The sequence below is a fragment of the Aulonocara sp. 'chitande type north' Nkhata Bay genome, linkage group LG18 (assembly GCF_057382095.1).
Source record: "Aulonocara sp. 'chitande type north' Nkhata Bay isolate Kocher_YH1m ecotype deep benthic linkage group LG18, A_spYH_male_GT1.1, whole genome shotgun sequence".
NCBI lineage: Eukaryota > Metazoa > Chordata > Actinopteri > Cichliformes > Cichlidae > Aulonocara > Aulonocara sp. 'chitande type north' Nkhata Bay.
In genome coordinates this window covers 19,946,741-19,972,070 of record NC_141361.1, presented here as the reverse complement: position 1 = coordinate 19,972,070, position 25,330 = coordinate 19,946,741, and the positions used below count along the sequence as shown (strand labels likewise).

The following is a 25,330-nucleotide window of genomic DNA, read 5'->3' as shown; positions in this document are numbered from 1 at the left end:
CGCACATTTTATCTGTGCCTGAAAAGCAGAATTGGGGGGGCTAACTACCTGGACTAAAAGTAAAAGATTGAACTTAATCAAATTTTGTTGTCAAAATTAGCACCGATGTACCATAGACCTTTGGTCGAGAGCCTGCTTCCCTCAGTCACAACACTGACGATGGGTCATAGATGGGCCGTCCAGCACGACAGTGACCCAAAACATACCACTGAGGAAACAAAGGAGTACGTTAAGAAGAAGCACATTAAGGTCATGGAGTGGCCTAGCAAGTCTCCAGACCAGCCAAGAAACCTAACAGACTTTGAAAGCTTCTGTAAAGAGAAGTGGGCTAAAATCCCTCCTGAGATGTGCACAAACCTGATGAGCAACTACAAGAAACATCTTATAGCTGTACTCACTAACAAGGGTTTCTCCATCTTGTGCTAAATCATGTTTTGCTTGGGGATCAAATACCTATTTCTCTCACTCATGTTTTTTTATCCTGTATTTTGGCCGGCTGTCTCTTTAAAAGCAGATTTTTTTTTTTATCTTAATGAGACGTTTTCAAGGCTATATAAAAATTACTGACTGCAGCTTCTACCTTGTGTCTCAAAATGGCTTGAAATCATTCAAGAGAGATATGTTTGAGAGATTACAGGTCAGCAAGTCATTTACATCAGTTTAAATACCAGCAATCACTTTTTGGCATAGCCTGTAGAGGATCTTGTTTGTCGGTCTATGTCACAGCATCTGACTGCATTAAATCCTTCATAGATATTTTAAAAAGATAAGTCAGCATGTGTGATAATATCTCTCAAACATGAAAAGTGAAGTGGGCAAAACTGAAGCAAGGTCAAAGTGAATTCCCATAAAGCAACTCATTAGTGTGTGTAATTGAGCCCTCCATCATTTGCGGGGTAACTACGTTGGTGTTGCACTCTTTTGTGCTAAAACCGAACATAACCCTGATGACATGATCAAAGTTGTTTTCACTGACTTTAGAAATCTCCTCTGGGAGCCACAGACAAGATGCAACTGTTTTCTCAGCCCGTTTAGCGCCTCCCATAACAATTACGCTGAGTTTCACATGAGAAATCTGTATCGTGTGGCCTTAAATTTTTAAACATTCTCGTGTTGATGCAATCTGAGCTAAAATGACAGTAACTCTCTGACTCTTTGAAGCACGAAGGCAGCACACTCTCAGGATGAAATGAGGAAAATATAAGAGATTTTTTATGTGAAAAATGTGCGAGCTGGAAATGCCTCATATTGTGCTGGAAACTAAAATGCATTTCTCTCTGCAAAGCTTTTTCATTCAAAAAGAAATCCAATCCAAAAGTAAATAAATAAATAGAAATGTTTCTTGATGTGATGTTTTAACATGCTTTGGAGTGACCTTTTCCTCTAAAGGCAGAAGTGGACTTGGGGGAAAAAAGTTAACTACTAGGACTGTACTGACTATATTTTAAGTAGTGTTTAATTTCTTCAATTATAAAATACAGAAAAATGCACAGATTTCTGTTAGGTAAAGTAACACAGGCTCATTGCCATTCCTCTGTGCAGATTAATCAACGGTCACACACAAAGGCCTATTTGAGACAGAAAACCCCGCACAAGTGTTCATGTTTTTCCTATAATTTGTCACCCATCTGTGCGTGTCTCAAGAGAGCTAGTATCCACCTCCAAACGCTCACACGAGAAGACTTGCTACACATTCAGATCATTTCCTTTTCCCACATGTGCGGTGTAATTATACTGCAAGCAGTCATCTCTCTGGGCTTTCACTGGAAGGCTTTTCAGAGGTGCTACATACTGGCAGTGAAATCTACTGCCCTGACAGATGTGCTGCCAAGTGGGCCTCACACCTAAACGATAACCACTGTTCCAGGGATTCACTGCTTCAAAAAAAAAAAACAAACAAACCTTCATGTCTGCCAATATTTTTTTCTGTTTGGTTTCAGGACGTTTAAAACTTTTTTTTAAGCCAAACCAAAGAGTCTTTTCTAAACTGCTACTTGCATTGTTAGAAAGTTTTACCACCAAATGGCGGGTTGCTAATAAATTCTTGAAATTGTGGCTCTCACATTAAAAAATTGAACCAGTCTCAGGTCATCCTGAATAAAAAACATCACAACTTCCTGTGGGGACTAGTTTGACTGGCTGACAGTCCTGCAAAAGGCTGCAGCTTATTGGCTATTGGCAAGGCAACCGGTTCAAAGCGCTGGGCCACAGGCACCAAAATGAACCAGGCCCTCAGAGACCACTGTGGCATTTTACCTAAAAACACACGCCCAGAAACACACATGTTCACAAAAAACAATTGTTCATGCTCTTCGTGTTCATATGCACCGTGGGCTTCCAACTCGGCCTTGCATTATAACCTTGAGAGCAATATGTGTCACTGGCATCATTATATCAAGGACCTGGCATTCATAAACGGGCAGAGGTATTGTGTGTATTGTGGTCCTGACAGCAGAGAAACTGGGTGCTCTGCAGCCCCAAGCACCAGCACACTGACCCACATCTCTCCATTTCTACAGGAGTTTTTAGAAATCTATCACCTGTGCACGGAGGCCAGTGTGGCACCAGCATACAGGAGGAAAAAAAACCCACAGACAGATTGATGTGTTTCTTACCCACTGATCCTCGGTGTCTACATGAGGTAAGACGCTCTTCCGTATTATATAAAAAGCCTGTCATTAGAATTAAATGAATGTTTAGGTGGTGTATACATACGGATCACTGGCAAAGTTGTTTTGTTATGGAACATTTGGCATAGATGTGTGATACAGCCACACTGCCACAAGCACCTTGAGTCATTCCTCTGCAACATGAAGATGTGCAACCACCTGTGCCCCTTCAGTTTTGTGTGCCAAGTTTCTCAGTTGTCTTTCATTCCTGTTGGCTGATACAGCTGATAGAGAATAAGAAAACTGAGAAGAAATAAAGACAAAACGAAACCTGAACACCAGCAAATACACCAAAGCCCAGTTAGACCTTCAGTTAGAATTTGCCCTTGACCCTGGAATGAGCAAACTTTGGAACATTTTGTGACATTTGATACTTTAAAAAAAAAGACAGAAAAGAGACACTAATCCAGCTGTGCACTCACGTTTTTTCCCTGGGCTGCTGTCTTCCTCTCTCCCTTTTTTCCCCCCTGCTCTCCGGGCTACGTATTCAAAACCGTCAGCTCTGTCCTTCCATTGCGCCTTAGCAGGATTTTGACAGAAATAAAGTGGCGCACAGCCACAGGTTGTAGCGCTCACTCAGTCGATGAGGCGATCTGATTGCAGATGACTCCCGAAAATCGCACTTTACTCCCAGGAAGGGAAATCTCAGTAGATCCCAGAGAATGGCCTGTTGCTGGTGCGCATTCCATACAGCGCCGCGCCAAAGTTGTCAGCACCGCGCGTAATTACCGGCTTTGCGCCTCCAGAACGGCGCACAGAGGAGCAGCCAGCTGTTGGCTGAATCTGGAGACCATGAGCAACAGCAGCCGGCCGCCTGAGAGCGCGGCTGCACAAGTCAAAGAAACTCTATGATAAGATGCTACAGCCTCCTCATCTGCGCCTGCTGAGGTGGGAGGGAGACAGCGGGGTACCGGGTGTCGTGTCCGTGATGCAATGCGGGTACCGTCAATGTTACAGACCGCAGTTTTCTCCTCGTGTGCAGAAATCCAGGCGCTCCGCTCATCATATGCGGATCGGCGTCGCGCATTCGTCTTAATTAACAGCGGCCGGGATCGACTGCAGAAACAGAGGGAAGCTTGGAGGGGGGAAACAGAACATAGACTGAGTGTTGATGCTCGGTCATGCTCTGCATCCCTCTCTCTCTCTCTCTCTTTCTCTCTCTCCCTCTCTGCTCGCATGTGGCACCACCACCACCACACGCGCGCAAACACTTTAAGGTCCCATATTAAGCGTCGTGCGTCTTAATCATGACACGCAAAAATAGCTCGGGTGCAGGAAGGTGAAGACAGCGGGGCTCAGTCAATGTCCAGACTGAGGTGGTAGGAGGATGAGCGCGTGTGACTGAAAATGAGGATGAATGGTGCACTCCCCACGTTGTCTCCTGTCCATGTGTGTTGACAGCTAATGCGCCTCCTTTTAACCTTAACCCTCACATGGCAGCTGAACTGGAGCCTCACCGCTTCGTCCTCCAGCTGGGACCCAAAAGGTAGTGCAACCCGGTGGGTGATTGCATGCATCCGGGTGCAGACTGTTCACTTCTCCTTCTCTGTCATGTTTACAAGCTATTAAGCGATCCTCGAGTGGGTAATCACGTTGCCAGTGATGTCACCTTGTCCTGCCTGCAAAGACCGCAAGCCTGTTTAGAAGTTACAAGCTGTGTCTTTCTATAAGCTTTTGTTAAAAAAAAATGAAACATTTGCAATCTGCTGGGCGTTTAGGGCGCCTCAAATTCTCTAAACACATTAAGTCACGCATGCATTATGTCATCACACACAGGTTATACACCCACGGTGCTTACACACACCCACCTGCTGGCGCCTTTAGCTCCCTAGGACAGTTTGGGGACGTTTATGTACCCTGGCTGTGACTTCTATTGGCCAGCGCTAACCTGGACGAAAAGTAAATATCTTTCAGGACAGCTGTGTCAATGGATTATTTCACAATGATAGATCATTAACCTGTTTTCCAGCAACGATGCTGTTCCCCGAGTATTACGACAGCCAACTCAGAAGCAAAATAGTCTCGCTGATATCAATAAAATGCCACTTTCAGTTTATAACATTCTGTTGTGCTGCGCAGCAGAGAAGTTGGAGCACATCCTGCTCTCAGGCTAGATAACACTCGCACTTCCCACTACTGAATGAGAAGGTGGGAAATCAAGTGGTGAGAAGACAAACAGGACACCACAGCAGACTCTGGGCATTTTCCACATTTTCAATTTCTGGGCACATCTCTTAATGGAACAAATGTGGACTCATACGGAGAAGCCAAGCAGGGCATGGCTTTAAGCAGTGAGTACAAAAGGTTGACTTATGAGTCTTTTATTACAAACTTTATTGGGACGGCTCACTTTCAGCATGTATTTCTGACCTTATCCAGGACTTCTGCTGCTCTGTATGATAGCCTCTGAAGTGTGGGACAGTGAGACCAAGTCCACAGAGTTTGTGTGCAGTAGAGCAGCCAGAAAGGCTTTGAATATTGTGCCCGAGATGTCCAGTGCACTGGTAAGAATGTCACTGCCTTCCTCTCTGGCTTCAAGATCAATTTATTTTAAAGAAATGGGTTGTTTCACAACCTCCATCTGGATGCTGTATCTAATCCGCCTGTTGTCTGTTGTTACCTGTAGTCAGCCTGTCCACCTGTCTGTCTTGTCTCTGTCACTTGTCTCTCCCGTGTCTCCTCCGTTGCAGAGTAATTGTAATGGCTCGGCAACCCTCTCCACACAGGTTCAGCTACCCTGCACTGAGCTTCACGCAGCATCTTGGGAACACAAATCGGTAATGCTGGCACACATATGAATCCATCCTCCACCGCAGCAGATTTGAGTAAAACATTTGGTAGCACTTTGTACAACAGCCCACAGCTTATGGTGTAATTTCCCAGTATTCACAGTGTGTTTTGTCTGAATTTAGGGTGTAATGTTCAGCACAATAGGCACAACAGAACAACTTGGTATCAAATTGGAGGATTTAAACTAATTAAGGAACAAATTGCACTGTGAGCATTTAGCAGTGAACACATTTTGGGTTATTATAAAGCAGGCCCAGATTACACTGTCAATATAATATGGAGAAAGATACCTTTGGGCTATTTTAGAGGAAAAGACAAACACTGCTTCCTCATTAAGGCTGTGGGCTGCATTATGTAATATCTTAACCTCCCCTTCTTACATTACTAATAGACATTTAGGGTTCATCGTCAACTTTGGGTAATTTGGGAAACATTAGGATGCTGATATACACAAAAGGTTCACATTAAGCAAAATACTTAAAGTATAATTCGTTTATTCTTTCCTTTAAAACCTTTTTGTTCTAAGTATTTTTAGGTACTGAAAATTACTCCCTAAATCAAGAAAAATTACACGTAAAACGATCGAAAATTGCACCATAAGTCATGGGCTTTATTATGAAGTGCTGCCAAACATTTTATTACCTCTCCTCCCTTTTCTGAATGTGCATGTAACTGCAGGAGCGGGAGAAGAGAGGAGAGATAGTTGCATCTTTAAGGCTTCTTGTCGAGGGTGTGAAGTCTGAAAGGAGCCTCAGACCGGCAGGATGTGGCGCTTTGCTGCTGCAGAGACTGGAGAACAACATCAACAACTACCTGCTCATCCTCACCCGCCTTCAGCTGAGCGTAAGATGCACTCACAGTGACAAGTTGCATGCAAACAAGCTCATAAGCACTCCCAGTAAGCACCGATTTGCCGTTCAGTGTAAGTGCAAATGGTAGACTAGCTGTAAATTTGGCCACAAAATTTCTGAATGTCTTGGATTCAGATATTTTCTTTAGGTAACGTAGAATTTCAGCTCCTTAGAAGCTTTCACTGTCAAACTAAAGTCTGCATGTCTTCTCACCTGCAAATCCAAAAGCTGACTGAGTGTCTCTGTCACTCAAGCACATCAGACACATTACGACACGTGTTGTGTTGATACAAGTTCGCACATCGTGAGGGAACACATGTAACGGGGTTCTCTACCACTGGTGTGCATGTGATACAGAGGCATTATCAGCTTCCTCTGGCGTGGAAATATCCTGGTTTCTCGTAAGTCTGTGAGTCTTTCTGGAATCTCCGTGCACTGGAAGCGATGATGTTATGCTGTGTGACCCGAGCTTTCCTTCCTCAGGACATGAAGAAGATAACAGCGCATACTTTGTTAGTGAGAAAGTTGTTCTCAGAAGTCATAAGGGCAAGACCACAAACTTAAGCTCAATGTGCGTGAGCACAGGTTTGCTGTTCACCCAAAAAGAAATTATATTTGACATGAATCTCATATTTTTAATCATCCAATCAGGTGTAAAGTGAATAAAAAATTTAGTACAGCACTAACAAATATAGAAATAATTATTTTTAGTTGAAATAATAATAACATTTTGCTTTGTTTATGTCAAAGAAACGACAAAGCATGTCAAACCTTTGACAGTCTTCTTGTTAGATGTAAAAGGCTGACAGTGTATTGTCGTCACCCTGCTAGGCTGGCAGTGTGGTAACCCAAGGTTGTGAATGCGATAACTCATGAATGAGGCAACGTAGGATTTTGAGATTGGTGTATCTGCTAGAAATCTCCAAGTAGTCTGAATCCCAGTGACATTGACCTCAAGGTCAAAGTCAGTCGTTCAACTTTCCTGAAAATCATCTGCGATTTTTCCAATTTATATCATAAGTGCTAGCAGGCTGAGGAGTAGCACTGCTAGTATTTTCAATTTTCAGCGTGTTCAAGCCTCATAAAGTGCTTCTCACAAGTGTGCTGCCCGCTCAATCAGGATACTTGCTACCTGCTTCTTCTTTAAATAGTTTGGATCTAGTGCTCGGTCCTGTCATAGGAGCAACCTGGCTCCAACTATGCAGCATCCAGAGGACCGATAGGACTGATAGCCTTCCTTATTAAAGATTCCTTTGATCCTGTACAAATCTCCCATTTTATCATCGTATTTGTGAGCCCGTCTTTACCTTTTAGTGGACAGTCTTAGTTGGGTGTTATTTTTTAATTTACAGCTCTGCCTCCAAGACCATTATCTGGATGCTAATCTAATCTAATTTTCATTTTTATGCTGTTTAGAGTCAGTTTGTGCTTTTCTATAAAGCGAGTGGTAAACACTTTTGGTCCATTTTACAATTATAATCATCCATAAAAAAGATGGATGCTCCAGATAATGAACTAACTAAATTAAAGTTTAATTAAACAGCAGGGGAAAAAAATCAGCTGTGCTACTACAATACAAAAATAGTCATCAAATAGGAAATAAAAGATCTTTTTAACTATAATATTCGGTAATATAGAATGTGGTATTAAAACACACAGAGGCTCATTAATGACAGTCATTAAACCACCTACTGTCAATAATAGCCCAGTTCAACAACAATCTCATTTCCAGGTGACTCCGAACATTTTCACAGGCTTCATGCTCTTCCCTATTTCCATTTTAAAAACTACACATCATTGCTGTGTTTCCTATTTCAACCACCAGGGGGCAGTGGTGACTCCATCGCTGTCTTGTGTTCCTCGAAGCACTCAGAGTCTGAGAACAGTCCTGATGAGTTACAACCTGCTGATCTCAGCCAAGCTGGAGTGGTTCATGGTTGGCCTGGAGCACAAGTGCACCAATTCCCGGTGACACCGGAGCAGCTTTTCACTACTGCAGCTGGGGGTCGCTCACGAAGGAGGTCCATCAAAGCAAAAACTGGATTGATCTACATTTTTTTCCGTCACCTTTTCGCAGAAGTCACTGTTATGGATGTTCTGTTTTTTATAGCCAGAAGAGAGGGAATACTTCACTATCTGTCGGTCATTAAGATAAAGCAAAGCCAGGGTAATATGAATATAAGAAAAATGAATGTATGATATTGAGGCGTTTTATGTTTGTTTGTTTTAGTTTTATCTTTGTATCATTCTGCAGGACAGTGGAGATGCTTTAAATACGACTGTAAGCCTGTAGGTCCTACAACAGGCTAAAATCTGCCATGTAGCGTTTTTATGATGCCTTCAGACAACATCTGTATTATCTAAATCCTGGTTCCAGATGTTTTTCAGCTTAATAATGTAAACAGAATGAGACTTATTCCAACATATTTGTTGCTCTTCAGCCCTGCTAATACTGCAATATCTTTTTAGGAGAAAGCAAATGTGTTTTTCTCTTTGCACTTTTAAATCTTATCTTGTTTACCCTTTGAATAAGAGCATTGCTAAAGAAGTATGCTGCTATTATTATCAGCATTATTATTATTAATATGATTATTATTTGCTTTTCTAGTACAAGAAATCTCCGTATTGTTGGAAAATTTCTCGATAGAATTCATATATTTTGCATTTAAAGATACATTATTCAAAATAATTGTGATACAGGACTTTTATAATATAGACGAAACACAGAAAGACTGTTTTTTGTTTTTTACTAATCATTTAATTTATTTTAATTGATTGTTGTCTAATAAAAACAAAAAAGAAGCTAATTATAAGGAGACGAGACTGGACATTATTGGACGAGCCCTTGCAGGAAGCAACGTCATTTTTGTCTCCAATTAGCAAATTACCTGCCCAAGGTGAAGGGCTCGTGCAGGTGAGGCGTGGAGGTAAATGGCGGCTCTCGACGTGGATGGCACGTTTCACCATAACAACAATATAGAACTGGTCTTTTATTTAAATAAAGTTGCACTTACCTTTATTATTGATAATCTACGATGTCAGAAAAAACGCCTTTATTACACTACCGACTGACCACTAGCGGCGAGCCGTCTGATGGATCTAAACGCACCGGGGTCGGAGGAGGGGTACACCCCGGACGATCCAAGGATAGGGCGCCTCAGAAGCTCGGGGTGCTGTTTGGAGTCGTCATTCCAACTTTACTGTCCATGTTCAGCGTTGTTGTGTTCTTGCGGATTGGTGAGTATCAGCAGGAGATCTTAAAAAGACTGAAAAATAAAGTCTCTATCTCAACAAAAATGAGTCCTGACACGTGTTCAGTGGATTATTTGTAGCCAAATAAGTGGTTTTCAATCTTTCATGTCCGACTCCAGAATATGGAGATATTTTACTCCCCACACCCATTTTTTTTCCATCAGTTATGGACAATTAAAAATGAGTTTAACTTGATACTGACGATTAGTTCAGTAATATCACCGGTTAACTCTTATTTCCTCATTTTTCTCTGGACATCAACGCCTCACCTGTGCTATGGCCCTCTGTGAGGATCCACAGGTGCAAACTAGGGAATTGATTTGGTTTGGTTCTCGGCTTGTTCTCCTTTAGAAACTTTATAAAACAAAAAACTCCCATAAAGTTGTTTTATGAAACAACTTTATAAAATACCAAACGCCTCTAGGGGTTTAAACCTGAGGCATTTCACTAAAATAGCCTGGGCCTCAAGATTTTATAGGTCATCCAACTAATCATCTAGATGGTGTTTTTAATGGATATTCAGGGGAGATGTGGGCTGATTAAACGTAACCTTGTGCTAATGGTCATACCCTTCCTTGCTCATTCATCTGCTTTTACAAATGCCTGGACCTTTTTTTAAAGCAGCTGTCTGAAGACCCGTGTGTCTTATTATGATATATGATACACCTTTTATACAAAACAAGAAAACACAAATGTTTTTGAACTGTTTGAAAAAACTTGTTCGAAACAAAAAATGACTGAATAGGAAATCAATTGAACATAACATTTGACCGCAAACTATTTTTTTCTGTTTTTTCTGTCTTTCAATAATGCAAGAAAATAACTGTAATTTGGCAACTTAATTTTTTTTTAAAGTGCTTTACTATTTTCTACTTTCTAAAGGTAATTTGAAACTTCATGGAGAACAATAATTATTTAATTTTAGTGTTTAAAATATTTCCATTAAATCGCTTGTGTAAACTGGTGGATTAACCATTACAGAAATGTAAAAGCTGATTTTGGTCATTACCAATATTGTTAATGTGGGGCAGCTGTGGCATAAACCTTACACTGGGTTGTCTACTAAGTTGGTTAAGCACTTTCAGTGATTACATTTATTAAATGCTTTCCACAGACATATAGTCATAAAGTGCTGTTCAACAAAATAAGATACAAAAAGAAAAATCGTAGTAAATAATCAAAAATGACAATAAATAACACAACCATATTTTAAAAACAAAAACACAGGTAAAAAGCAGATCCTAAAAACAGAGGTTAAACACAGTCACCTAAACGTAGCTGGAGTGGGAGACTATTCCCAGTCCCCCTAACTACTAAATTCAGAGCTTGTTAGCAAATCCTGCAAAAAGCAAGAATTTGAGAGTCTGGACCATAGCACTTTGTATGGTGTTGAGGTTAGTATGACTACTTGAACTCAAATTCTGAAATCAAGTGGAAGTAGGTGGAAAGTAACACAGGAATAATCTGGGCTTGCTTACTGAAACATATTAGAAGTCTGGCTGCAGCGTTTTGTATTATTTGGATGCGTAAAAAAGGTAAATCGGGAAATACGGTAATCTAGTCCCAGTGACACAAATGCAGAGGAAGTGATTATGGCTCGCTATTCAAAGATCTGTTGAATCTGAGTAGACTTCGGGCCTCCACTCTGCACTGCACGCTCACTGTTTGAGGAAAATTCTGCTTACATGTTAGAAAATAGACTGATACTGAAGCTGTGTAGTCAGGCTCTGATAGTTATCACGTCAGCCTGTAAAACAGTCCAACCCGTACTTATGAATCAGGGCGCTGAGTTTGGAGAAGTTACTACTGCAAGCTGTGAGTATTCAAACTGCAGCAAATGTTTGATATTTCTCGTCTGATAGATTTTAAACTTGTTTCAATCATTTTTATTATTATTTTTTTTAAATGTGATGCTCAAAGGTTTAAAGTGATTTAAAAAAAAAGGATGTTCAGTGAAAGATGTGCTGTTACTTGCTTATTACAGGATTTGTTGTGGGCCAAGCAGGGCTGTACCATTCTATTGCCATGTTCCTGGTGGCCTACTTCATCATCACAATGACTGTGCTCTCCATCTGTGCAATCTCCACCAATGGAGCTCTAGATGCTGGAGGTGCCTACTGTATCCTTTTATTGCTTAGAAAGGGAAGTGGCCTTTCAAATCACACCTTGTTTATGAATTCATTAACACACTTATTTTTTCCCTCTGATTTGCTTTATTGCTGTATATCCTCTAGCTGCACAGGCATCTCCTTTGTTTCTTTTCAGGTCTTTAGCTGCCTCTTAAAGGGGAAGTATTGAGACCAAGTGTTTGGCATTTTATATTTTAGAATCTGGCTGCAGTCAAAGGTCTTCTCTTGACTGTGATTGAAAATGTCTTGAGGTTATGTAAGGGAAGACGTGAAAGAGATGTCATTCATATTCAGGAAAAGATAGCTAAGAGAATGCAGCCACACTAGGCTGCTTAATTGTGTGATGGCAGCAAGTTGTCTTGAGTTGTGCACCTTTTAAAGCGTGTCTTAGCTTTGGTCCATGTGTACTTTCATGCAGGCTAGATAAAAGATGGTTAAAATTCAAATAAAAAAAGACACCAGTGTCAAAAGTAAATCAGTATTATTCCTTTGAGCTTTGCTGCTCTCCTACTGGCCCACTCATGTTTTTTTATTCTAAATGAAGAAATGATCCCTTGTAAGTCCTTCCCATTTTGGTCACAGATGCTTTCAAAATTAAATAATACATGATAATCCTAAAGCCTGCCAATAATTGATAAATTAGGTTTTAAGCGATGCAATGGCTTACCTTTAAATATTGTTTCAAACTTTATATTCTTAGTAGCCTCTTTATTAGGTACACCTGTTGAACTGCTTACGACCGCAAATAACTGTCCTGCCAATTACTTGGCAGTAACTTAACATGGTTCAGACAACCTGCTGAAGTTTAAAGCGAGCATCAGTATGGGTAACAAAATAGATTTAAGTGAGTTTGAATGTTGCATGTGTGTTGGTGGCAGACAGGCTGGTCTGAGTATTCAAAACCTGCTGCTGGGATTCTTTTATTTTTATTTTTTTTAACACAACCATCTCGAAGGTTTACGGAGGACAAAAAGAACGCAAGATCAGAAAGCGGCAACAATTTGCACAGCCTCACTAAAACTGGACAATCGAAGACTATTTAAATAAGTCCTGAGATGCAATAAAAAATACATCTTTATTAACATGATCAGTTCCAGCAGTCGTAGACCATTAGCTCTTTCTTTTCTTGTAATGATGGTCCACTGTATTCTTTCTCAGGAGATTAGAAGTGAAGCATTGAAGAAACTTTCATTCTAATTTAGAGCTTTCATCCATGTTCATGACACTTGAACACTTTAGGTCATTTCAGTCCTTTAAGACCCCCCAGGGGAAAACTAATTATTCCACTGCCACCCTCAAGTCAGAAATTCCTCAACTTGGACCACCAGACATGATCAGCCGAGCCCTGGGTCCAGAGTTTGGTGGCAGCATTGGGATCATGTTTTTCTTTGCCAACATTTGCAGTAGTGCTCTCTACATTTTGGGTTTGGTCGAGGCTATTACATCTACCTTCGGGGTCCCAGAAGGTGAAGTCTATTGGGACAAGATGGGACATGTAGATGTTTTGGCTTGTTTATGCACTAACTCTGTTTTACTGTCACTCAGAGGGGGCTGCAGCTGCTGCAGGTCACCATCATATGCTGCCGTCGGGATACTGGTGGTCTCTGCTTTATGGCACCGCCCTGCTTTTCCTGTGTTTCCTTGTGTGCCTGGTGAGATTGGAGTTTTTCATTGCCCTTCTGTTAGATATATTCTAAGATTATTGAGATATTTACTGTATTGTATGAGAGCTAAACAAATAAAGAACTGAGGAATTTGAATGTTTTAAATCAACAATTATTACTGTTCCAAATTTATTTTTTAAGCTATACTTTTCTTTTAATATTTATATCTGAATTTTTGATTCATGCATAGAAACAATGTATAGATATTTAAGTGGAGTAACTTTACCAGCTTATGATTACAGGTGGGAGCCCACATCTATGCAAAAGCCACCTTCATTATCTTCATCGTAGTCATGACGGTCCTGGCTTCGATCTTCATTAGTTTCTTCATTGTGGGGCCCACCGTGGTGACTCTGTCACACACGTCTGCAGTGAACACCACCAGCATGAGCACTGCCAATTATACAGGCTTCAGGCTGCACACGCTGGAGGGAAACCTGTTCTGTAAGCATTGGACACGTCATCAGATGTGTTGATTGGCTTTTATTTAGTTTTTGCTTTGTAAGGAGACAGAAAAATGCAATTACAGATCCAGTTTTCCAATAACGCTTTGAATTAGTAAAAAATGCTGACATTTACATTCAAACATCCTTTTTGTTTGTATAAATGACACAGTCGAGCCTCCTGTTACTCCCTCTAGCCGCCTACACGGTGGACTACACCACTGGTGCCATGATGAGTTTTACCAGAGTGTTTGCGGTCATGTTCAACGGCTGCACTGGAATCATGGCAGGGTCCAACATGTCAGGTAAAACTTCATTTAAAAAGACGAGGGAAAGCAGTGGTGGCTTTCTCTAGCTGTATGTCACTTCAGGAATGATGAAAACAACAAGTTTAACATGCTGAGTGCTATAATTCTCGCAAAAGCCATAAAAGAAAGTCCTGTCAGAGGATCCATAGGCCAGAGAGTAAAAGCCTGTAGTTATTGTACTTTATTTGATATTAATCATTTGGTTTTTAAAATTTACCACTTTTTTTTTTTTTAGCTGCTGTGGTGTGTAGAAGTATTTTCCTCCCAAATTTATTTTTTTCGTTTTGTCACACAGATCATCAAATTAAGTTATTCATCAAATCTGCATGGGTCTATGTGGTATAGCATTTTTTTCTCTTAATAAAGGAAATAATTTAAACTGCATTTTGTATTTACTCTGGTTATTTTTGTCTATTGTTAAATTCTGTTTGAAATAAAACATGCGAATGTGACTCACATGCAAGGAAATCAGTGAGGGGAAAAATACTTTTTCACAGCACTGTATTGACCAGCAACTGTTGACAGCCTGAAAGGAAAAATGGAAAAATATGCTGTGAGAGTGTACGTATTAAGCTGTAGGTAATCGCCTGCTTGCAGAGCAAAATAATGGGTTGACTAACGCATCTCTAGAACTGCAGGTTTTTCTTGGATCCAGGCGCAGATTCGGCACGCCGTGTATAATGTGGGAAAGGTCTGAGTTTGGCCAAACCTTAATGTTTCTATGTTTAAATGTGTTCAACATGGATGCTGATTTATTTTTCCTCCTTCAGGTGATCTGAAAAACCCTGGCTATTCCATCCCGAGAGGAAGTCTTGCTGCTGTTTTTACAACTTTCATCACATATAATGTGCTGAGTCTGCTGGCGGCATGGTCCTGTGACCGGTTAGACACACAACACACACAGATACTCTGAAACAAGTATAAACAACTACTCTTGTTTAAGATGTTGACAGTCACTGCTTTCAGAGTCGGATCTGTGAAAACAAAACTGTCTGTTTTACAAAAAAATTTTTTTTCCTTCCCACTGTCACTAAGTGCTTGCTCACAGGAGGTCGTCTGATTGTTTCTTTCTAATGTTATAGCATCCTTACCTTACAATATAAAGCACCTTGGGGTGACTGTTGTTGTGAATTAGAACTATATAATTAAAATTTAATAAACTTTTTAGACTTTACAACTAGTTTCACATGTCAAATTTTCCCAATTTCTCCTAGTTATCTTCTCCAAAGAGACTACAGCTTCCTGGGGGACATTAATATATTGCCACCCATGGTCACAGTTGGCATTTACTCCTCGGCCCTGTCTGCAGCAATGAGTAACCTTATTGGAGCCTCCAGGGTGCTGTACGCCCTGTCCAAAGACGACCTGTTTGGTGAGATTCTTGAGCATGCGTTTTGCTGCCTGATGATTGTAATTTGGATTTCTTGTCTCTAACATTAACAATTTCCTATAAGAAGCCATCAGATGTGGATGCTAACCTTTCCTGTAATAAAAAGGAGTTAATTACTAATGATCAGGCTGTGAAGTGTTGATCTGGATTATATAAAAGCATATCCAATTCATCTGGTCTTCTGTAGCTGAGTCGACATTTTAATATTCAGCCATCTGCTGAGCTGGGTCTCCATCTCAAATGTGAGAAATTGTCACTTGTTATTAATTTCATCATGTGTCATTTTCCAAGTGGAGACATGTTAATCTGGAAAGCTTCGTTTGACAACAGATGGCACGCGGTGTTGACTTTCTCAAAAGGAAAAAAAGTCCTCGTGTGACTCAGTTATTTATTGGATTTGGGACGATGAGCGAAACAGACAGAGAGACTTTGCTTTTGTTAGTTGTCTAAATCTCTGCAGGCGGTGTTCTGGCTCTGGCAAGGAAAACCTCTCAAAGTGGAAACCCCTGGGTCTCAGTGCTTGTCTCTTGGTTGCTTGTGCAGGTAGGATATCAGTATCACATCATATGTTTGCATTTTCCTCTGTGTTTGAAGTTTAGACAGTCTCGCCTTGAAAGCAGATATCTCATTAGCTTATAGGCTGAGCCATCTTACACTGATTGTTTACACATACCCAGTAATCTAGGATACAGCAACCAATTCAAAATACCTGATGAAAATAGATGAATGGTAAAGGGCAGACACATCATCCTCCAATTCTTCTTGGTTATACTATGAAGTCCTTCCAAACACCTCAGTTCAGCATGACACACAGGTTTTCTTTCTGCAGTCTAACGTCCTCTTCAATCAGTTTCTTGCGTCAGAGATGGTCCGCCACAATACCTCTTAACATCTGTGTCCCACAGCGAGGCAGCCCCAGTTGTCTCATGTTAAAGCATCACATGGCCATCATGAGGTAGTCAGTGATTGCGGGTGACACTCAAGATCTTCAGTAGGTTCCTGTAGGTGATGGGGCTCCTCCTGGAAACATTTAGGATGGCACGAAAAGACTGCTGGGTGGCAGATGTGGCTAATAACCTCTTCGTAGGACATGCTCGTTAACTACTAACTGAAAACACTGCAGAGTTCATTCACATCACCACAGACGGCAGCCTGTCTTGCAGCCTGTTCATCACTTTGAAAACTAGTTTTTGAGCTCTCTGGCAAGAAAACTGAAGAAATTTTCATATAAAGGTGCAGGAAGACCCAACACTTGGAAAATACTGCTTTCTAAAACTTCTCTCCACTGATGTTGAGGTCTGTCAGGTATAGTCCGTGTACTAACAAGAGGAAACCTCACCCTTCTTGAAGACTGCAGTTGCCATCACCCTTTCCTACAACCACCTTCTGCTCAAACTAGTACATCAGTATGATCAACATTGGCCCATATTCTGACAACGCAGAGTCCTGGAAGAGGCCACGGCCCCTGTAAGGAAGTCTGTCAATAGAAAATTGTACTTAGTAGTCAGTATAATCTTTTAATAATATAAGTTTACATATAGTAGTGATAGGATATGCGATCCTTAATAGTCTGCAAAGGCTTTGTGTGCATTCCAGAGTGCTCTGGCATTCACACCCACATCCTGGGAGCATGGGAAAGGTCGTACCTAAACGTAGCTATGTCAGTTTTAGTCTAAGTGCCTTTTTTACATTTAGATGAACTGTTGGATTTTCCAGACCAGCAGGTTTAGGGAAGTCGTTTATGGGGTCTCTCACACACACACACACACACACACACACACACACACACACACATATATATATACACCTCCACACACCTCCACATTCCAATGTAAGGAATAAACACCCACTGATGTATGAAATAAAGACCAGGGCAGTCTCAGAGTGCGAGTCCCTGAGCCCTCACTCTCGTGCGAGAGCTCAGAGCTGCCCTTGCTAAGCAACAAGTAAAACTGTGTGTTTCTCCTCTCTGATTCTCAGCTAAAGAAGTGTTTTAGAATACATCTCTTAACAAAGTCATGCTTTATTGCCTTGAAGATCAGTTGTAATATATTGTTGAAGACCCTGCTGGAGTACAGTTTCCCCCCTACAGTCACTTGCACCTTTAAAGTTATATCATTACACTCGACACGCTTTGCAGTACTGATGGCCCCACTAAGAGAAGGTTCCCAGCATGCAGCTGTTATCCTTCAGAACCTCGATTTTGCAGATAACATCTGCCTTCTTGAAGACACGATTGAAGTTGCAAAATAATTTCTGCACAGACCCAAAAGTGCTACTCAGTCTGTACCTTAACACTTTTAAGACCAATGTCATGCACATCAGTGGACCAGCTTATTGCCCATTTGCCAAGTATGGCTCTGCCATCAAACCGTAGACGCCCTCAAATGCATGAACATGTTTACAGTGGCAACTGTGACTAGGCGAAGCTTGGCGAGCTTCTTGTAGCTTTGCCAAAGTGCAGAAGGCTCAGATTCAAAGGTTAACCAGACTTAAAGTGTCCAAGTCACATTTTGAAGGGATCTTGTTCTCTTGGTCTGAATTATGGACCCTGAATAAAATTTGAGGAAACTAGTGAAAAAGTCAGTAATAGCATATTAAGAAAAGTAATTTAAAAAATAAAAGAAAATCTTTCCACTTCCACCCTGTCTTCTGTTTCTAATACAGGTGGGGAAAAATAAATTAGGATGTGTGTAGTGATGCTGCATCAGCACTGACGTCATACACTGTTTGCTAAAGGTGCAGTGCTGTCTGCAGTTGATTGTAAATGAAAGCTGGAACAGAGGAAGGAAAAATCAAGAGCAGACAAACTGATAGCTCATTTAACTTTGCTCATTCTTCAGCCGCTGCTCAGCGATGCAAAAAGACTTTGAGCATCATTGTGCTCAGCTTCAGATTTTCGCTCATTTGTCGAGTGAAGAGGACTCACAGCTTGAAAGGTTCTGGCAGGGAGACGGAGCTGAATGTTGTCAAACTAATAAGTGAATTCTTACAGTACCATGCTGCTTAACTTCAGCTCATTAGCTCGAGTGAAAGGATTTTTCAGTAAATTCAGATACAGTGTAGCTGTTTAAATTTGTAGTGTCGAGGCAGCCGGGGGTTCAAAGCTATCATAGTTGACGTATGGTGAGTTTTATTGTTGCAAACATTGTTCTGTTGCATTTTAATGGTGCATGTCAAAGCCTGTTCACTTGGTATCATTTGACTGGATATTTTTCTGGACTAAAACAGGAGAATTTTTGGTCTCAATGGCATATCAGTTTGAGATTTTCTGCTAAAGCCACTCTTAATTTTCACTAAAACCTATTTTTTCCAATCACCTCCACTAGATGGTGCTATTTGCAGGTAAATTGAACACCATTGCTGGTATTGTAACCATCTTCTTCTTGTTGGTGTATGCTGCTGTGAACCTGGCCTGTTTGGCTCTTGAATGGGCTTCTGCACCAAACTTCAGGTACAGTGCAGCATAAGGCAGTGGCTTACCTTTCTGCTTTAGATTTTATTTGCACAGGTAAAACCAAAATGGAACATTTTCATACATGTTCTTTCATTTTTGTTTATTTCTTGTTTTATATTTAGACCCTCGTTCCGTTTCTTTACATGGCACACCTGCACTGTGGGCATCCTCGGCTGCCTGGTCATGATATTTTTGATCAATGCAATTTATGCATTTGCCAGCATAGCCTTTATGCTGGTGCTCTTGATGCTTATCCACTACCTGGGGCCCATCAGCAACTGGGGCTACATCAGCCAGGCCCTCATCTTCCACCAGGTGCATAAAGTGTTTTTCACTCACATGAATCACAAATGTGACATAAATATGCATGAATCACTTATATTTAATCATTATTTACTATTTTCTGTAATTACCAAGGTGCGTAAGTACTTGTTGATGTTGGATGTGCGAAAGGACCATGTTAAGTTCTGGAGGCCCCAGGTGCTTCTGATGGTTGCAAACCCTCGCAGCTGTACAGGCCTCATGACTTTCATTAATGATCTGAAGAAGAGCGGCCTCTATGTGCTTGGACACATAAAGCTGGGCTTGCTGGGTAAGAAATGTGTACGCTGGAGCCCGATCTAGTGGATTATTGAGTACTTTAGGTCTTAGAGGGAGATATTTGTACCTCAGTGATAGTCTTTGATGAAAAGAGCTGTTATTTCTGAGTGTAAATCAGTTTTAATGAATCCTAACGTTAACGAGATTTCACAGTGAGAGGGAAAAGTGTTAAAACAGAAGTTTGCTTGTTTTCCCTATGAAAGTCTGATTCTTGTTATATTGTGTGTGCCTCTGTTTGTGTGCAGATGAGCTGCCCTCTGATCCTTTGCAGAGTCGATATGACTCCTGGCTCTGTTTAGTGGATCATTTGAAAATCAAAGCGTTTGTCAACCTGACCCTGGCTGACTCCGTCCGACACGGCGTTCAGAATTTGCTTTTCATCTCAGGCTTTGGTAGGTGGCTTTACCTTTACTGTTGTAGGATTAGGTCCTGTCTGTCACTGAGCAGTAGTTATGGCAGCATTTCCAATATAATACATCATTTTATCATTCATATTTTTCTTATTCAAAGCACAGTTGATACAAGTCTTTGATTCTAGGTGGAATGAGGCCCAACACCCTTGTCTTGGGTTTCTATGATGACTGCACTCCTCATGACCACCTCCAAGGTCATATTCTCCTGTCTACAGGCCATAGCTTTGATACGGTCTGTCCAACCAAAGTCCCTGGAGAGCAACGCTCTCCCTTCTTTCCCAGTCTGCGAGGTGCTGAGGACCCCAAAGACCTCCAGGAAGAGGAATACGTCTCTGTGATTGCTGATGCTGTAAAAATGGGAAAGAATGTGACTCTGGCTCGGTGTTTCGACCAGTTCAACCGGGACAGAGTCTTAGGGTCAGGAAGAAAGATCAGAGGTGTGGCCGGGCCATTCATTGATGTGTGGCCTATGAATCTTCTTCAGCCAGACAGCCATAGTTATGTTGGCATCTGCTCATTGTTTCTTCTCCAGCTGGCTTGTGTGCTTCACGATTCCCGTGCCTGGAACCAGGCGAGACTCCGACTCTTCTTGTGCATGGAGGCTGGCTATAGTCTGCAAGAAAAGGAGGAAGCAAAGCTCCAGGGTATGCTTAGGGATCTAAGGATCTCAGCTCAGGTGCAGATGGTGGCTTGGGATGAGGTGGTGGCGCTACACTGGCAGAGGCAAAGAGAAAGGGCTGAACAGAATGAGGAAGATGAGAGAGAAGACTGTAACCAGACATATCCCAATAATGCCTCTCAACTTACAGATGAGTACATCTGTGCCGTCAATGATATGATTTGCCGTCATGGTGTCCCTCAGCCAGCTGTGCGTTTCTTGTATTTGCCACACCCCCCAGCTGATAGAAGCCGTTACCGTGCCTACCTGCATCAGGTGGACCTGTTGAGTCGAAACCTTGGTCCGACATTGCTCGTTCACGGAGTCACTCCTGTGGTTACGACTGACATCTAGAATTTTACTAACTCTTTGTCATCGACTAGCAGAATCTAGTATCGTTCATGGACGGGGCTGTGCCTGTTGCCTCCCGATTTATTGACATGTTAGTCGTCAACCACAGTATTACAATAGATGAAAACACTGCAAATCTCAGTTTTAAACTTTAATCAAACATGAATGTTACACACACCTATTCCTCCCACTAATACACCAACAAACATGAATGCTTGAGGGAACTGAGGCTATCCCTTTGAAACTGAGATTAGGCCATAGTGGCATTAAGAAAATTAATCTGCACTTTTTTGTGTGAGAGGAGATGATTGTATTAGTAGAAAGCTGATTGGATGTTAATGTATTAGATTCTCATTTATTTGCTAAAATATTGCTGCCACAGTTGGGTGCCATCTTGCTATTGTGTGCTTTAAATTTTGCACAGATTTATAGAAAAATAAACGATTGTATTACCTGAATGGCCTGTTTATAGTTAGTAATTGTTAGCTACTACAAAAAAAGTTACACCTGAGTGTTTCCTGTTGAACCTGCAGAGGGCGATATTTGCCTAGCAAACTGCCCACAATCACAGCTATACAAGTAAGAATTTACAAGGCTCTTAGTGCACCACAATGGTGCAAATACCATGTAACTGAATGTGTACTACAAATAAGCTAACATAGACTGATCTGCTCATTCAGAACTCTCCACGTGGTCGGTCTGTTTATGATCGGCTTTCTTGCCAAGATAAAGAATGCAGTTCCCAGAAAAACGGTTGAAAACTTTTCAGGGCTGACAGGATCTCCTTCTGAGTTGTAATTATGGACCAAGGCAGTCTTACTAAACTAATAATAGAGTCCTATGTGTTCCAAATTAAACTTGGAGTCAAGTGTTTTCATTATTATTTTGGATATGACTTCTAGGAGGATTATGTTTGCTGTATACAAACAGCAAAGCACCATTGGCTTAGCACTGAGGGAGCTAAAATTAAATCAAGAAATATTAGGGGCGAATGTCAGGGCGCTATGCTACAGACTGGGTCATCCAACATGACATTGACCTGGGGTGCACAAATAAATGAACAGATGGTTTAAAGAAAAAGAAACAACAATTTTGGTCTGTAACCACCTTGAGATGCTGTGGTGTGAGCTGAGCAAGGCTGGACAATCAAGAAATCCCCCAAATACTCATTGTGCACTTCTTATCAGCATCTCCAGGAAATGATGCTGTTGTTAGAGAAGTTTCTTTGAACTACTAAATTCAAGACTTAACTTAGTTTTTCCAGCCTGAGCTGTGAGTGATTACTGAACACGATCATTAAAGACATGACTGTTTTATCCAGTCAGACTGTGTTGTACTATCATTATTTTATAATGGAATTTTTACTTGTAGTGCAACTTTTTGCCCCTCGGAATAAAGCCAGTGTGCAGATGTCGTATCTTTAAGTGTTTTTATGCCACAGGATAGTTTTAAAATAAGAATATGATGTAGATTGCTTGATAACAAGGCAAACTCATCTGTTGCTTTAAAAGATAATTAAAATACAGTGAAGATTTTCTGAATGACACTATTGTTTGGCACATGTATGCTGTGGTGGGTAAGGCGGCGCATACTGAATAGGAGCCAGCGGCATGTCGCATTTAGAGAAATTCTAATGGGTTTACAGCAGAAAACAACACCCACCTACACATTACTGTCAAACAGTATGTGGGAGGGAATTTGTTCACAGATGGCAGCAGATCCAAGGACACCGAGGCACCTTTTTCTCCACTTTTCTAATGAGTGCATTTACTTAGAAGTCACAAAGAAGCAATAGTGCACCAGCACACGGTGACTCCTGTGATCTGACAGTGTGGGCGCACATCGAGTCTGGCCCATCTTTTATATTTAAGGTTTTAAGCTGAAGGTCGGACTCGCTTCAGCGCCGCTGGGAGAACTGCTGGTGCAGTAAAAGTGTAATAAAAACACTTCCGGGCTGTGATACTTTTAAATACAGATTGCTGTAGTCCATGAACAAAAAAGTAAGAAAGTACTGTTGTTCTGACATAGTGTGAAATACTGGGTATGAATACATTTTTTTAGAGCTTGTAACGGCTTAATCTTGAGCTCCAAACACTCGCAGAAGTAAAGATGCTTGATTAGGTAGACTCCAAGCTATATTAGTGACTAAAATTATTGCTTAAATTATAAATTGCTTAAAATACAAAGGAGTACAATGCTGTTTGTTCTTGTCTGTGATTGATTTAATGATGTTGGGATTGGTCTACAGCAGGGGTGGAGAACTCCGGGCCTCGAGGGCCGGTGTCCTGCAGGTTTTAGTCATCCATCCATGTCAACACGCCTGAATCAAATGATTAGTTCATTACCAGGCCTCTGGAGAACTTAAAGACATGTTGAGGAGGTAATTTAGCCATTTAAATCAGCTGTGTTGTCAAGGACACATCTAAAACCTGCAGGACACCGACCCTTGAAGCCTGGAGTTCCCCACCCCTGGTCTACAGGCTTCTGGTGCAGTAAATCTTTCCATTTTAGGGCTGTTAGCCTTGCTTATGGTAGAACATTACAATGTTTGACGGTTAGGCGTGAAATATTACTAAATTAAAGACTAGAAATCTTAAAAATATATATATATTTTTAGGATTATAAATCTGCACACATTTCCTTGACACATCAGTGTCCAAAATGACAAATAAGAGCCAGTCAGGGGTTATAAGAAAAGCAAGAAAAATGCTCCTAACATAACAATTATGTTTACTGACTGTTTTTTTTAGAAATGAAAACATCTTCTAGTATCCACCCCTGAACATAAATCTTTCCAAACAATCAGACTCTCCTCGTCTGTGTGTGTGTGATTCCTGGTCCAGTCTCCAGGAGCAGTGAATGAGATGAGCAGCCACAAAAAGAACAGACGGTTTCTTGAATGTAATTATAAAAAAGCCAGGTTAAATACACACAGAGTCTAACTCTCTACTTAGCTGCTCTTTTAAACATGCAGAGTAATTATATGCGCAGCTTGATTTGAGTGGGGAACAAGTCCAGTGGGCATTGGCAGTCAGGCAGAGGACAGAGGAAGAGATGACAAAAAGACAATTGGAGGTCTCATTGCTGGGCAAGGATTTAAACACAGCAGTTAAATGGAGAGAAATCACACTCAGAGGATTAGTCAGAATGAAAGACAAATACTGAGGGCCCCACTTCAGCACCAAACAGCTGTGTATCCACCCAGCATCACCAACTTTGTTCCACTTTCAAAATGTTAATGAGCACCTGATCTCAGTCATTCGAGCTGACCGGGGAGCTGCAAAGCTTATAAAGAGTTTATAAAGAGATAAAGTGAATAATGAGCAGAAACAAGTTTATTGCTGCGGTCTTCCACAACAGTCCCAGTCCCTGAGTGTGGCTCCCATGGGGAAAATTAGTTGCCCACCAGTTTGGCATGACACTGAGCTGGCTGATGCAATTTGCCAACAGCAGATTTAGTGATTGTGGGCAACAGCTATAATGCATCTTGTGACGAAAAGACGGTGCCAACTGTTGCATACGTCACATTTGCTGCAGAGCTGCATATCTTTCGTATAAGTGTATCGACACCCGCCTACACCTCACTGACAAACTGCGTGTGGGAGGGAGCACGTTCACAGGCGGAGGCAGCCTGGGCTCTGAGCACTATAAGGGGATGCCACGTTTACAGTCATAAGAGTAACTCGGAGTGTTCAACTATTTTGGACTGGATACAACGTGCAGTAGTCCTACATGCCTCCTACGAGGAGAAGACTTTTTGCTTTTAGCGCGTATTTCTCGTGCAGCACTGGGGACTGGTTTGAGGGGGATTCCTTCATGCCCACAGGTTGACTCACTTCCGACTGACCAGCTGTAGAATGGAGAAGTGCTGATGTATGAAAAGTATAAAGAAGGATCAGTAATGAAAGAAAAAAAAAACTGGACCTGCCTTTAGTCTTTAATTAGTGTACCAAAAACAAAATACTATAGACAGTTTGAGAGAAGGGGATAGATTAATGCCCTCCTGGCAAAAAGTTTAAATTAGGTCCAAAACCTTACATATAATTCAGGTGGTCAAATCAAATTTTTAACCTCCAACTTACCATAAATGGTATGAGAAACATCAGAGAAGCAGATTGTAGATATGGCAGCAAAAATGGTAATGACTAAAAATAGTTAAGCTGCTCATATGTTGCTGCTGGGATGACGATATATTTGCTAAATTTCTGTTCAGAAATCTGTTTGCTTGGATTTGAGATGGTCGGACTGCTCGTCTTCCTGTTGGTTCGATTCCCTGCTTCATGCCAGCCCAAAAATTTGTATGCTGTTTCTACAGCCATAAGTAGCGTTCCAAAGGATGTATTGTATAAATGATA

General features: G+C 41.2%; 3 protein-coding genes across 4 annotated transcripts in view; 2 read left to right on the top strand and 1 right to left on the bottom strand.

Moving 5' to 3' along the window:
• The window catches only part of clcn2a (chloride channel, voltage-sensitive 2a), a 62,688-nt gene extending 58,212 nt beyond the window's left edge, over positions 1 to 4,476 (bottom strand). Inside the window, exon 1 of the mRNA XM_086272617.1 lies at positions 3,092 to 4,476. The gene's annotated coding sequence lies outside the window, so the exon portion shown is untranslated. The remainder of the gene's footprint in view (positions 1 to 3,091) is intronic.
• Positions 4,354 to 9,028, top strand: thpo (thrombopoietin). Of its 2 annotated transcripts, none has more exons than XM_086272631.1 (5): positions 4,354 to 4,960; positions 5,049 to 5,173; positions 5,396 to 5,446; positions 6,138 to 6,302; positions 8,136 to 9,028. In XM_086272631.1, the coding sequence occupies exons 1-5, from the start codon at positions 4,948 to 4,950 to the stop codon at positions 8,280 to 8,282; spliced, it is 501 nt and encodes a 166-aa protein (XP_086128757.1). In that variant the 5' UTR covers positions 4,354 to 4,947; the 3' UTR covers positions 8,283 to 9,028. The 2 variants fall into 2 exon arrangements, with proteins under 2 accessions (XP_086128757.1, XP_086128756.1); XM_086272630.1 differs by having other exon boundaries at positions 4,624 to 4,960; positions 5,360 to 5,446.
• A 186-nt stretch (positions 9,029 to 9,214) lies between these two features.
• On the top strand, positions 9,215 to 21,433 carry LOC147308413 (solute carrier family 12 member 9-like). Its single transcript, XM_086272619.1, has 14 exons — positions 9,215 to 9,547; positions 11,547 to 11,681; positions 13,020 to 13,157; positions 13,237 to 13,343; positions 13,598 to 13,799; positions 13,996 to 14,103; positions 14,877 to 14,988; positions 15,321 to 15,478; positions 15,957 to 16,039; positions 18,826 to 18,950; positions 19,076 to 19,268; positions 19,371 to 19,545; positions 19,799 to 19,945; positions 20,092 to 21,433. Exons 1-14 carry the CDS (start codon positions 9,346 to 9,348, stop codon positions 20,976 to 20,978), a joined length of 2,772 nt encoding a protein of 923 aa, XP_086128745.1. The 5' UTR covers positions 9,215 to 9,345; the 3' UTR covers positions 20,979 to 21,433.
• Positions 21,434 to 25,330: the final 3,897 nt, after the last annotated feature.

What these genes read in the sequence shown, in the direction of transcription:
- thpo (XM_086272630.1), top strand. An exon ending in CCGAGATGTCCAGTGCACTG is followed by an intron (nt 5,174 to 5,359) that starts GTAAGAATGTCA and finishes CCTCCGTTGCAG; the next exon opens with AGTAATTGTAATGGCTCGGC. An exon ending in CATCTTGGGAACACAAATCG is followed by an intron (nt 5,447 to 6,137) that starts GTAATGCTGGCA and finishes ATGTAACTGCAG; the next exon opens with GAGCGGGAGAAGAGAGGAGA.
- LOC147308413 (XM_086272619.1), top strand. Translation starts at nt 9,346, where the DNA reads ATGTCAGAAAAAACGCCTTTATTACACTACCGACTGACCACTAGCGGC. An exon ending in GTCCAAAGACGACCTGTTTG is followed by an intron (nt 15,479 to 15,956) that starts GTGAGATTCTTG and finishes AAATCTCTGCAG; the next exon opens with GCGGTGTTCTGGCTCTGGCA. An exon ending in CATAAAGCTGGGCTTGCTGG is followed by an intron (nt 19,546 to 19,798) that starts GTAAGAAATGTG and finishes GTTTGTGTGCAG; the next exon opens with ATGAGCTGCCCTCTGATCCT.